The sequence below is a fragment of the Amaranthus tricolor genome, chromosome 12, assembly GCF_026212465.1.
Source record: "Amaranthus tricolor cultivar Red isolate AtriRed21 chromosome 12, ASM2621246v1, whole genome shotgun sequence".
Taxonomy (NCBI): Eukaryota; Viridiplantae; Streptophyta; class Magnoliopsida; order Caryophyllales; family Amaranthaceae; genus Amaranthus; species Amaranthus tricolor.
Window position 1 is genome coordinate 6671637 of NC_080058.1, and position 12304 is coordinate 6683940.

The window sequence follows — 12304 nt, forward strand, 5'->3', positions numbered from 1 at the left end:
TGAGGTTTCACCTAGATAATAATTAGTTTTTATTAGTAGTCATGTCTCAGTTAAAATTTCACGTTCAGATGTAAGAATTGTTTAGTAGTTAAATGGTATAAGTTACTTTATAGTTGTTTAGCCTTACATTTATTCTTTATCAGGAATAGATGTGGCGGTAATGCTCCCATGATTAGAATTTGGTTTATGTTTTCTTTTAAAATGTGTTTTGAAAATTAGACCTAATTATGGGGGTGTTACAAGGATGATGAAAAAAAGCAAAAAACTTTCAACCGCGTGAGAGAGGGACTACTAGCGATGGCGACTACTGATGGTCGACAGTGGCAGCTAGTGGCGACCGGCTGGCGGTGGTGGAGGATTCTTGGTGTTGAGGAAGGGGAGGTGAAGAAGAAAGAAAGAAGGGGATGGAAAATGACAAAAGAGTAAGAGTTAAGGGGTTTTATTATTTTTTTCTGGCTTTTTCTTAGATAACATTCTCATCGTCATCATCATCCTACGCAGTATATCCCGATCTTAGGAAACCAAGGTCCGGGTCTGGGGAGGGAAAGACGGTGGCAACTCATACCCATAAAGGAGAGCGCGGACAAAGGAGTCCCTCGGCTCGAGGAAGATAAAGAGGAAAATTTAACATATTTACTTACAAGTCTAAATTAAGACAACTTTCAAGATGCTAGAAAAATTTTGAATTACAAGTATAAGTTTAATTTGAACATCTTTATTTGAGTAATTATAAATATACTCTTAATATAGGAAAAATTGTTGTGAATAATCCAACTTATTTTCAATTACCTACCAATAATCCCACCTTTTGAAATTCTTTTAATAATCCAACTTTTGCTTTCAGTTTGTTGCCAATAGACTCTTTAGAAAATGACTTGCTATATCATGTTACCTCTCATCTTCTCTTTATTTATAATGTTCTAACCTATTTTCCATTATCTGCCAAAAATCCCAATCTTTTAAATTTCTTTTAATAATCCTACATTTGTTTTCATTTTGTTGCCAATGGACCCTTCACGTCATTTTGTTGCCAATGGACCCTTCAAGAAGCTAAATATTCAATTTCTTTACCACTAGTTTATAATAATCTAGCATATCTCATCCATACATGTTAAATCTCTTTTAATTTCTTTAACACATTTTCTCTTAAATTATTATATAAAAATCCACAATTTTTAAAATACTCAATTTCTCTTTCCCAACGATTAAAAGGGATATTTTACTTTGAAGGGAAGTGAAAAACTTATGACAATTATCAATTTTTTATAATTATATTGATTATAAAATTTTAACGTGCAAATTTCAACTTGATAAAGATAATATATAACGGGTTGGCAGGTACCCGACTCAATGTATTGTGTGGCCCATGTCCCAACCCGGTTAAGGCGGGTTGGGAATTGTATTATTTTTTAAAAAAATTGACCTGCCATTTAGTCAAGCGGGTTGGCGAGTTGGGTCAAGCGGGTTGGATTTTTGAACACCCCTAGTTGATGGGATATGTATGTAAAGACAATTACTCGCTGATCGGATATGTATGTAAAGACAATTACTATATATGCAATGATCAACGTCATAAGCTCGAGAAATAATAGCAATTTCAGTTGGTTTCTTGAAGAGTCCATTGGTGACAAACAAAAAGCAAATGTTGGATTATTTAACAAATTTTAAAGGTGGGATTATTGGAAGGTAATGAGAAATAGATTGGATTATTATAAAACGGAAGAAGATGAGAGGTAACCTGATATAGTAGGTTATTTATTTGAAGGGTTCATTGGCAACAAACTGAAAGCAAAGGTGAGATTATTAAAAAAATTTCAAAATGTGAGATTATTGGCAGGTAATAGAAAATAGGTTGGATTATTCACAATAATTTTTCCCTTAATATAAATATGTAGGCATTCATATACATATATAAATAATTGATATAAACTAATTCAAAATAATTAATAAAATAAAAAAAAATTATTTCAAATAAATAATGACGTAATAAAATGACACTTTCAATCCTAACCCTACAATGAAATCTACTCACTATTCATGATGAAAACAATAAATAAAAAGCCCTAAAATGAAACTAAGCATGATATAAGATGGTAATAATGAAACTTGATTGAGGAAGATTAAACTAATAATAAGAAAATGTAACACCCCGGACCTTTGGGACCGTCGATGACTTCTTATGGAGACTGTAAAATAGCCCTACAGGCCAACACAAGTCTTTCCAGCGCACTTTGGCCTCACTCGTGCGCACCTGGAAAAACTTTCTAGAAGGTCACCCATCCTAAGATTGCTCCCCACCAAGCACGCTTAACTGTGGAGTAATTAGCAAATGGGCTCCCATGAGAAGAAGATGCATCTTGTTGATATGAGTACTCTATCAATCCCTTTTAAAGCTAAATCTGGGGTATCACACTTAATTCAAAGACAAGATAAAACAAAAAAAGCCGAGTCGGCGTTTTATGCTGACAATCACAACAAACTTCAAATGGTCGTCATTTATTGCTCGGTTATCGAAATTGGGCATATAATATATCGTTGGAGAGCTCTTGAAGTCTAGTTTCTGATGCTGCAAATCTTGCATTAATACGATCTTCCTATGACAATTTATGACCAAAAAGTGAAATATATCATTTAAACCAAAAGAATTATGCTTAAAAGTTAAAACATTCAAAACCATTCAAAATCAACATGAATAACCAAAATGGGTAAAATAACATAAATCAACAAAAGAAGCACGGAGTTACTAACAACGACCATCGCTAAGGAGTATAAATGATGTAAATATATGCAAATAGTTGTACTTATCATAGTCACACTTTGTAAAGTTACACACAGTGTACATTTAGATTATGTCTCAAAAATTACATCTCTTTTCATGAACTCCTCCCAAAAAGTTGAGTCATCAGACATCTTAATAGGTAATTTGCTTGTAACAATATAATCACATGTCACATTTAGGTGTACTAAAGATTGACCTGCCCTACACAAATCCACTAGGCAACATCAATTTACATTGTAAATATGTTTTCCTTAGCAGAATATGATAAATATAAAACTTGCTTGTAGACAAGCCATAAATCAACACATTGTAAACATAATTTAGTGACAAAAGCCCATTTTTTCCAAATGACTTGCACTGATCAAAAGGTTAGTGAATTTTCCTTAAACAATAAGAATAAAATAAATTCTTAATTACTTCTTTTTTCAATGTGCTAACAAAAAGCTTTCAATAATCAAAAAGGAAACAACTAATTATAAAAATTTAAATGCCAAAATTAGGAAGCAATATCTTAGTCACTTTCACTCCTAGAGGCACAACTAACAAATTAATTGACACCACTGTTATTTTAATAAGACTTTCTGTATGGGCATGGTCAACACTAGCTAGAAGGCTAGAACCACGCCTAAGTACTGAGATAATAAAGTTAAAACTTTTATTATCTCAATAAAAAAGTGGAAAACTAAAACTAAAATTATTGGAGAAAAAATAATAATCAAGAAGAAGAAAACAAAATTGTACCTGAGAAGAAGTTTTACTATTAGAATCAGTTTGTTCAACAATCTCGTGTTTCTGTGGCAGCGAGATTAAGGGTGGTGTTGGAAAAGATTGCTCCAACATCGGAAAATTAACTTGGGGAGAAAATGTTGTATATGGTGACAACTTTTGATCACAATACAACATCATACCATTTTTTGTTAAATGTTGATCCTGTGTTGATAAATATGGTTGTTTAGGTATATTTAATTTTTCGTTTTCCATTTCCCTATATTTATTTAGGTAGATTCTTAGAAGAAAAGCATAATTTTCAAAATCGAACACACTTAAAGCCCATATAATATCATCACCATTTACCGTTTTTCTTTTTTCTTTTTGACATTTATCTGAAGCTTCTCCCGTAATAAAACTTATAAATTCAGAAACACATTTTTGAACGGCTTCTTTTGCTTCCTTAGAAATTTTGCCATTATTTGGAGTAGACTTTTTCATGATTCTTCCCACGTTAGCAATGGGAAGAAATTTCTCTAACTTTTTATTATTAGTGGTAGTCTCACTAGCTTTGTTTTTGTTATGAGAATTAGAACAAGGATTTTCATGCGTTTCTCGATCAGTATCATGCATTCCTAGCTAGCATCGATAAATATATATTAGATTTGGCGCAAGTTATAAAAATAGAAGGAAGCATTCAAAGTATATAAACAATGTAATAACTAATAACCTAAGAATTAGGCTATTCACTGACTAATTCTACGGGTTATAAATAGCACTACTTGAAACTGTAATAATCTTTTTTATAATAATAATAATAATAATAATAGTAACACTCTCCCTAAATAATCTCATATGCACATTTATGGCAGAGTTTAGATAAGAATAATTTTATTTATCCAAATTTTAATATTGTTACTATGTTTATAGTTACTATATAATTTACACTAACTTTATTTGAATATATTTATACTATTTTTGGTGTTGCATATTTCCATTAATTTGGTTTTTCCACGAGGTAACCAAAACTTTTAAAAAAATCCACGCAGTAACTATGAGGTTTACTAAATTTTGAAGCTTTAAAGTTGTTGTATGCTTATTTATGTGATTCATCATTTTAAATTTCATTAGTATCTGAAATGGTAGAGTTAAGGTTTATGTTTTGGGGAAAAAGGTTGAAACTGATGGACTTTGAAATGGTGAGTCGCATAAATAGGCGTACAACAGCCTTGAAGCTTCGAAATTATAATTTGCTAACGTTTTATGCGCAAAAAAGGTCATAATGGAACAATTTGGTAAACCTCAGGTTATCGCGTGGGTTTTTGAAAAGTATTGGTTACCACGTGAAAAACGCGAAATCTCAAGGTTACCGCGTGGATTTTTTAAAAGTTTTGGTTCATGTGAAAAACCCGAAACCTCAGGGTTACCACGTAAAATTTCTCAAATTTTTTTTATTAGTTATGTTCCCTATATTTTCTCCACCAATTTTCTTTTAATTTTTTTAATATTGATAGTTTCTACTTTTCCTCCATCAACTATATTATTCAATAAAATAATAAATTTTAATAGCTAAAAAATTCTAATTTTTTTAATTCTCGAAATTTTGCCAAACTTTTTATAATTCTTCCAACGTTAGCTATGGAAATTAATTTATCTAACTAACTAGTGGTACTCCCACTAATTAGTAGCGGTACTATTAGGGTTTCTCGCTTAATATCATGCCTCTTATTTTTCATACCTATCATTATTTTGTTCGATTCCATAACAATAATAAGTACGAGGATCAGAAAAATTAGTCAAAAGAACGTTAGTTCTTAATAAGCGATAATATTGGCTATAGAAGAGGCTTCTATTAACATGTAATTAGATTTTTTTAAAAGAAATAGCTCCCGATTGATAAAATAATATAACTTAATAAAAATATAAAGATATAATGGTAATAATTTCTTTTATAATAATAATAATCTACATTAATTTTGTGTAGTGGGATACACTAAAATTATAAAAAGCCTACACTAGCAACACTCCTAATATATTTTCACTAAAAGGTGTTTTTTTAAAGACAAGTAAAAAAATATGTAGATGATATGTAAGTTAAATATAAGAAAGAAATTTAAAAAGAAATTAAATGCGTTATTATATTATTATTTCAGAGCATATCTTCCTTTTCATAGCAATTTTATGGACTAAAATTAACAATATAAAAGACTCAGTCAACACAATTAACAAAAATTGTTAGGTTTGCCCTACAACTTTGTTAATTTCAAAGTTAAAATTTTAAAAGTAATTTAGCAAAACAATAAAGCTAAGCAAACACCTCTAACTTTTTAAATTTAGCATATATATATATATATATATATATATATATATATATATATATATATATATATATATATATATATATATATATATATATATATATATATATATATATATATATATATATATATATATATATATATATATATATATATATATATATATATATATATAGGGAGAAGTTCAGGTGAAAACCATCCATATATGAGAACCGTGAAAACCATAAAAAGGTGTTACTTTTTATATAAAAAGGTGTTACTTTTTTCAGAAAAACGTGTTACTTTGGATTTGTATTATTTTTCCAGACAGTTACAGTTTTTTTGTAAAAACTGCCAGATTTTTTAAAAAATAAAAGTAACACAGTTTTTTAGTGAAAGTAGCACATTTTCTGTAAAAAGGTAACACATTTTTTGGTTCTCACGGTTCGCACAGAACCTTGGTTTTCACCTGAACGCGACCCTATATATATATATATATATATATATATATATAATACAAGCAGAGACCACAATTAAGCGTGGCTAAATATATCAGCCTTACATATAAGCGTGCCTACCTACATTTTTAAGCGTAGGTATAGTGAAATTTGATGTCGAAATAAATTAGGATCCAGATCCGCTAAAATGGATCCAGGTTAGATCAAGGATCCGTTGCCATCTCTAAGCGTGTTTTTTGCTTAGTTTTAGAATATTTAGTTATTTTTCATCTCTATTTAAAGTCGCCTTTTATTACTTCCTTTATTAGTTAAAGTTATTTTCATTTGCCATTTTCGGTTGTTTTATTTGTTGTTTTCATAAAAAATATTTCTATTTATATCACTAGCTATTCAAGGTGGTTAGAATCGAGATCCTACCTAGAACTGATAAGGGGTAAGATCTAATCGGTATAATCAAATCGTAGGATCGTAAAATCCTACTAATATGTTTTGATATGCTCTAAGATGATTCAATATCAATCATATTTGTTCTAGTTTATATTTTTTTAAGTTTTGAGTTGTAAATTAAGATTTATTTGACTTTATTTATTAATTGATTGAAATGAATACTTTTAAAATTGTTTATGAACTGCGAATGAGTAAGTACATGAATTTTCATAATTGTAATTACAATATGGTTTTAATTTATATTTATATGCAAGTAAAAGCTAAAATAGAAGAATTTTTATCATTAAAACTATGTTTGTCAGATCATAAGATCTTAGGATCATAGAATCGTGATATGATCTTCTCAACCATTATCTTGATCTTAATAGGATTGTACAATCCTATCATTATTAAGATCATACTTAAGATCTAGATCGCTCGTCTATATCATAGAGTCGTAGAATCGTAAATAAAATATTGGGATTTTGTCTACCACGGTCCCAATATACTTTTCGCTAACTTCATTTGTAACATATTTATATTCCTCATCGTCTTCATATGCAGTTTCCACTTACTTAATTAAAATATTTTTTAATAATTGTAATATTTATATTTTTTTACTAACTTTATTATTTTTTTTAATGCTTATGTCCCAGCTAAAATTTGCCCCTATAATCTCTTTCTTATTTATTATAAAAACTAAAAAGTTTGGGAGTTAAACGCTCTTTCACTTCACCTGCGTTTTCGATAATATATTGACTGTGCTTATTTAACAATTTGGGGATTTGTTTTCCAATTTCATATACTGTTTGGATTTAAGGAATTGGAAGAAAGAAAAGAGAGAGTTTTAAAGCGATATTATTTCATTTGTTATATAATAATTTAGATATAAGAATTTGAAATAAATGGAGTCAAAGGATTATTTCTTTAATTTTGTTGATAATTTAACTTTTCCAAAACCGAAAATATTTCGAAGATAAATATATTTTTTCTTTCACCCAACTTCTTTTTCTAAATTTTTTTACCTTTCTCCTAAATACAGTGATAAATTCTCTCGGTCCGTCTTATATAAGACCGTTTTACCATGAGACAGTTTCATACAAAAGACTTAAAACTAAAAAAAATATAGGGGATGTTTGGCAAACTACTGATAGCTGGCAACTGATAGCTGATTACAGTGGCTGATTTGACCAACCGATTTTATTAGTTGATTTGACTAGTTGATTTTGAACCCTTTGTTATTAGCTAGTTTTTGTCAAAAACAGTTTATTCATAACAATAAATTGTTTCAATCAGTTAATTTACCTTAGTATTAGCTGGTTTGACCACCCAAACTCTAAATGTATCAAAATAAGGTAAAATTGCTTAATAAGTTATTTTGCCAAACACCCCATAGACTTGAGACTTGTAGTTACTTCGTTGCAAGGGATGTGAAGTTTCATGAGACATCTCCTTTTGCTCAAGCACCTACTTCCACGTTCTCTCCTACTCATATTGTCACTTCTTACTTTGACAATTTAGACGATGATTTTTTATATGAATTGTTTGTTCACAATGATCAGGTTGTTGTTGTGGATGATATGTCTGGTGTCATGCCCGATGGTATGGGTGCAAGTAGTGAAGGTTCTGCTTTGATTGATAGTAGATAGTAGGGAGGGTAGTGAACAAAATCAGGCTATGGGAGACACGCCGATTCAGGGTGTACATGGTATTGACGATGCAAATAGTGTTACGAGGGTATGTCACTAACACCATCTAAATTATTAGTCTAGTCTCTCCGTCTCCTTCCTCCACCGCTAGTCGGTCCTCAGGTATGTCCTATCCCATAGCACATTTTGTTAATTGTGATTGCTTTTTCCTGGGCCATAGAAAGTTTCTTGCAGCTATATCGACATGAAAAGAACCACAATCCTTTATGGACACAATGAAGGACCCAGGATGGAGGGAAGCATTGCAAAAAGAGATTCAAGCTTTAGAATCTAATGATACATGGAGTATGTAAACTTTACCTCCTGGGAAGAAAGCTCTTAGCAGTTATTGGGTGTACAAAATAAATATAATGCAGATAGGAGTATCGAGCGTCTTAAGGCCCGATTAGTCGTGTATGAAAATCACCGGATAAAAGGAATTGACTACACATAGACATTTGCTTTTGGTGCAAAAATGACCATTGTTCGTGTTTTTCTAGAATTGGGGGTTGCATCAAATGGATGTTCATAATGCCTTTTTGGATGGGAACTTGACAGAGGAAGTGTATATGAGAGTACTTTCTAGTTTTCATGGTGCACAACCTGGCAAAATGTGACGATTGCAAAAATCATTATATGATTTGAAACAAGCTCCTCGATGTTGGTTTAGAAAATTGGCTTATTCACTCCGAGAATATGGCTTTAAACAATCGTATTTAGACTATTCATTATATTTACTAATCAAAAAGGCTTTGTTCAACTTAATATTCTAGTTTATGTGGATGATTTGATTATCTCTGGGAATGATTCTTCTCCCTTGTCCACATTAAAAAAGAATTTGTGCTCATGCTTTCACATGAAAGATCTGGGAAATCTTAAGTATTTTTTTGGTATTGAGGTTGCAAGGAATTCCGAGGGCATTTAGTTGTGCTAACGAAAGTATATTCTTGATATTATTGCTGAATCTGCTAATTTGGGATCCAAACCTGCCAACTTTCCTATGGAATGGAATCATAAGTTAGCATGTTGTACTAGCCCTTTTCATAAAGAAGTTTGACGTTATCGAAGGTTGTTTGGTCTGCTCATCTATTATAAGACCAGATTTAGCATATTATGTTCATATTTTATCTCAATTTCTTCATGCTACTCGACGTGATCATTGGGATGCTGCAATGCGTATGATTCAATACTTGAAAGGATATCCTGGGTAAGGTATTCTTCTCCATTCCGATTGCAATTCATCTTTGAGTGGTTGGTGTGATTTTGATTGAGAAAGTTATCCCATTACTCGACGATCTTTGTCGGGATGGCTAATTTTCCTTGGGCGTTCCTATATTTCTTGGAACACAAAGAAACAAGTTATTGTTTCTCAGTCATCTGGTGAGGCAGAGTACCGCTCCATGGCTGCTATTACGTGTGAAATTAAATGGTTGAAGGGCTTACTTTTGAGCTTAGGGGTGCATCATTAGAAAGCTATGAATTTATGTTGTGATAACTAGTCTGCATTATATCTTGCTCAAAATCTTGTTTTCATGAGCGTACCAAACATATAGAGGTTGACTGTCATTATTTACGTGATGCCATCCAAGATGAAACTATACGCCCCTCTCATGTTCCTGCTAATGCACAATTAATAGATATTTTTACTAAGGCTTTAAGTCATAGTCAATTCTCTTTTCTTCTTCACAAGTTGGATATTTGTAATTTTCATGCTCCAACTTAAAGGGGTGTTAGGATTATTACATTATCTTGTTTTGTATTATCATTATTCATTAGTATATTGGGCTAGTGTGTTAAGTTTATTATAGTTTAGTTGACCCAATCACCATTAGGGTTATCTTGTATTTATAAGCTATAATAAGAAATTTACATTCGTAAATCAAATACTATATATTATTATCATTCCTTTCTAATTTTTCTCAACAATAAAATTATATTTTGAATCTACAGGTATGTTTTTAACATTCCTTCCTAATTTTTTTTAAAATGAATTTTTTGTATTTGAATCAACATTTCTCGATTTGAGGAAAATTTTGATATCTCAATTTCCATTGATACATCATACATGAATAACTACTTTGTCGAATAGTAATGTTGTCGTGATAGAGTAATGTTCTAACCTATACGAGAAATATCTGTATAGTTAGTGGTGAACTTTGACATACATGATAGGTGGGCTCGACTATTCAATTTAAAAATGTTAGAATATAATTAAGGTTACTTTTAAGAAATTTAACTTGTTAAAGTCGAAATAAATACTACTTATTTTGATTCCTTTGGCATAGATTATGAGTTTGATTCTTACCAAAATTTCCTTTTTACTACGTCATTTCAAATTTTGATGACTGAGGATTAAAATAACAATAATGTGAGAGTCTTACTTCCAAAAGATTAAAATTAGCTTAAAACTGTAAGTCAGAGTAATATTGATAAGCATTTTTTGTTTTCTAAAAATTATTAATTTTTTTACTTGTTGTATACCAACTACTTTTTGTGTTTCTCTCACAATACCTTTGTTGGGTGAAAATTAATTAAAAGGGGAATTGAGTTGAAAAATAAAAGAAAAAACAAAAAATAAATGTAGTAGGATACCATAATTTTGACTTTAACTTTGACTTTTTGACCCCTTTGACATAAGTTCTAAATTTGCCCCTCTACATTAAGGTAAGAAAACAAAACTCATATTAAACCGCTTGTAGGAAAATTGTCTCCTAACCTAGCAACTAGGCGGACATGGATACTTCTATCAGCATCTTTTTTGTACAGTTTTTTTATTTTATCGCCTCTTGTGAGAGACCGTCTTTATAAGAAACGGCATTTTAGGCTGATGCCCAACAATTAAAAAAAAAAAGAAAAATCTAAAAATTGAGGCGCGCGGTTGACCCTATTTAGAATTAGTGTTATAACCTATTAAAGTTAGTGTTATAACCTATGAAAGCTGGTACTATAACCTATTAAAATTGGTATTTGAAATTGGTGTTATAACGTATTAAAGTTGGTATTATAACCTATTTGGAGATATCAACTTTAATAGGTTATAATACCAACTCTGATAAATTGTAATACCAACTTCAATAGGTTATAACACCAACTTCAAATAGAATTACATAATGCACATTTTTCTGGTAGTTGTTTTTCTATTAATAATGGGTCGACCCATTTAAGACGCGTCTTTTATAAAGACAATCTTAAGTAAAAATTTGTGTTTTTATTTTTATTATATTATATTACAAATAAGTGGAGCAAAACATACATGAGGCAATGCAAAATTTTTGCTCTAAATCTCCAAAAATGTTTTAAGACATCTCTCTCTAATAGTAATTTGTGCCTTCGTTAAATGTGATTCTTGGGTCCTCTTGTTTCTTGCGTACTAAGGGTGTAAAAAATACACTGTTTTTAAGCTTAATTTTGAAAATATATAGAATAATGAGTATGGCGTAAAAATATTTGCAAAAATAAGCTTCTAAGAAAAACGTTGTCTTATACAGCGTTTTTACTGTTTTGATAATAAACTAGTAAAAAATTAACTGTTTGAGATGATTAATAAACAACTTGAAAAAAATACTCATGTTGATATTGTAAACAATTAGCCTAAATTATTTCCATAGCTAACGGAAACAATATTTAACTTTAATAGCATTAATTAACTGATTCATTTGAACTAACTAATAATAGTAATAGTAATACTAAACCTAAAGAAGAAATATTATTTAGTCAATAATTAGGCAAATCTAGTTCCCTTAATTAGGCAAAATAATCAGAATATTATAACCAAAAAATCAGAATATTTTTTAAACGAAAAGTAAGGTAAGGAACGCAAAACTAATTCCAGGCAAAATAATCGTAGTTTCCCTTAATCAAGCAAAAAAAATTTTGAAAAAAAATAAATAAAGGAGAAAAACGCTACCAAAAGCAACGTTTCCTCTTGAATACAGTTGCACTAACTAA

The 12304-nt window shown here is 30.3% G+C and overlaps 1 protein-coding gene across 1 annotated transcript; it reads right to left on the bottom strand.

Moving 5' to 3' along the window:
- Positions 1–2847: 2847 nt before the first annotated feature.
- On the bottom strand, positions 2848–4120 carry LOC130828479 (nuclear transcription factor Y subunit B-7-like). The gene is made up of 3 exons (XM_057694464.1): positions 3521–4120; positions 3057–3136; positions 2848–2980 (listed from the first exon to the last, which is right to left on the bottom strand). Exons 1-3 carry the CDS (start codon positions 4118–4120, stop codon positions 2848–2850), a joined length of 813 nt encoding a protein of 270 aa, XP_057550447.1.
- Between the last annotated feature and the right edge of the window lie 8184 nt (positions 4121–12304).

Excerpts from the sequence above, each read along its gene's own strand:
- LOC130828479 (XM_057694464.1), bottom strand. The coding sequence starts at position 4,120 with ATGCATGATACTGATCGAGAAACGCATGAAAATCCTTGTTCTAATTCT. Across the intron at positions 3,137-3,520 it reads ATAGTAAAACTTCTTCTCAG|TGCAAGTCATTTGGAAAAAA; the intron begins GTACAATTTTGT and ends CCTTTTGATCAG. Across the intron at positions 2,981-3,056 it reads TATGGCTTGTCTACAAGCAA|GGCAGGTCAATCTTTAGTAC; the intron begins GTTTTATATTTA and ends GGATTTGTGTAG.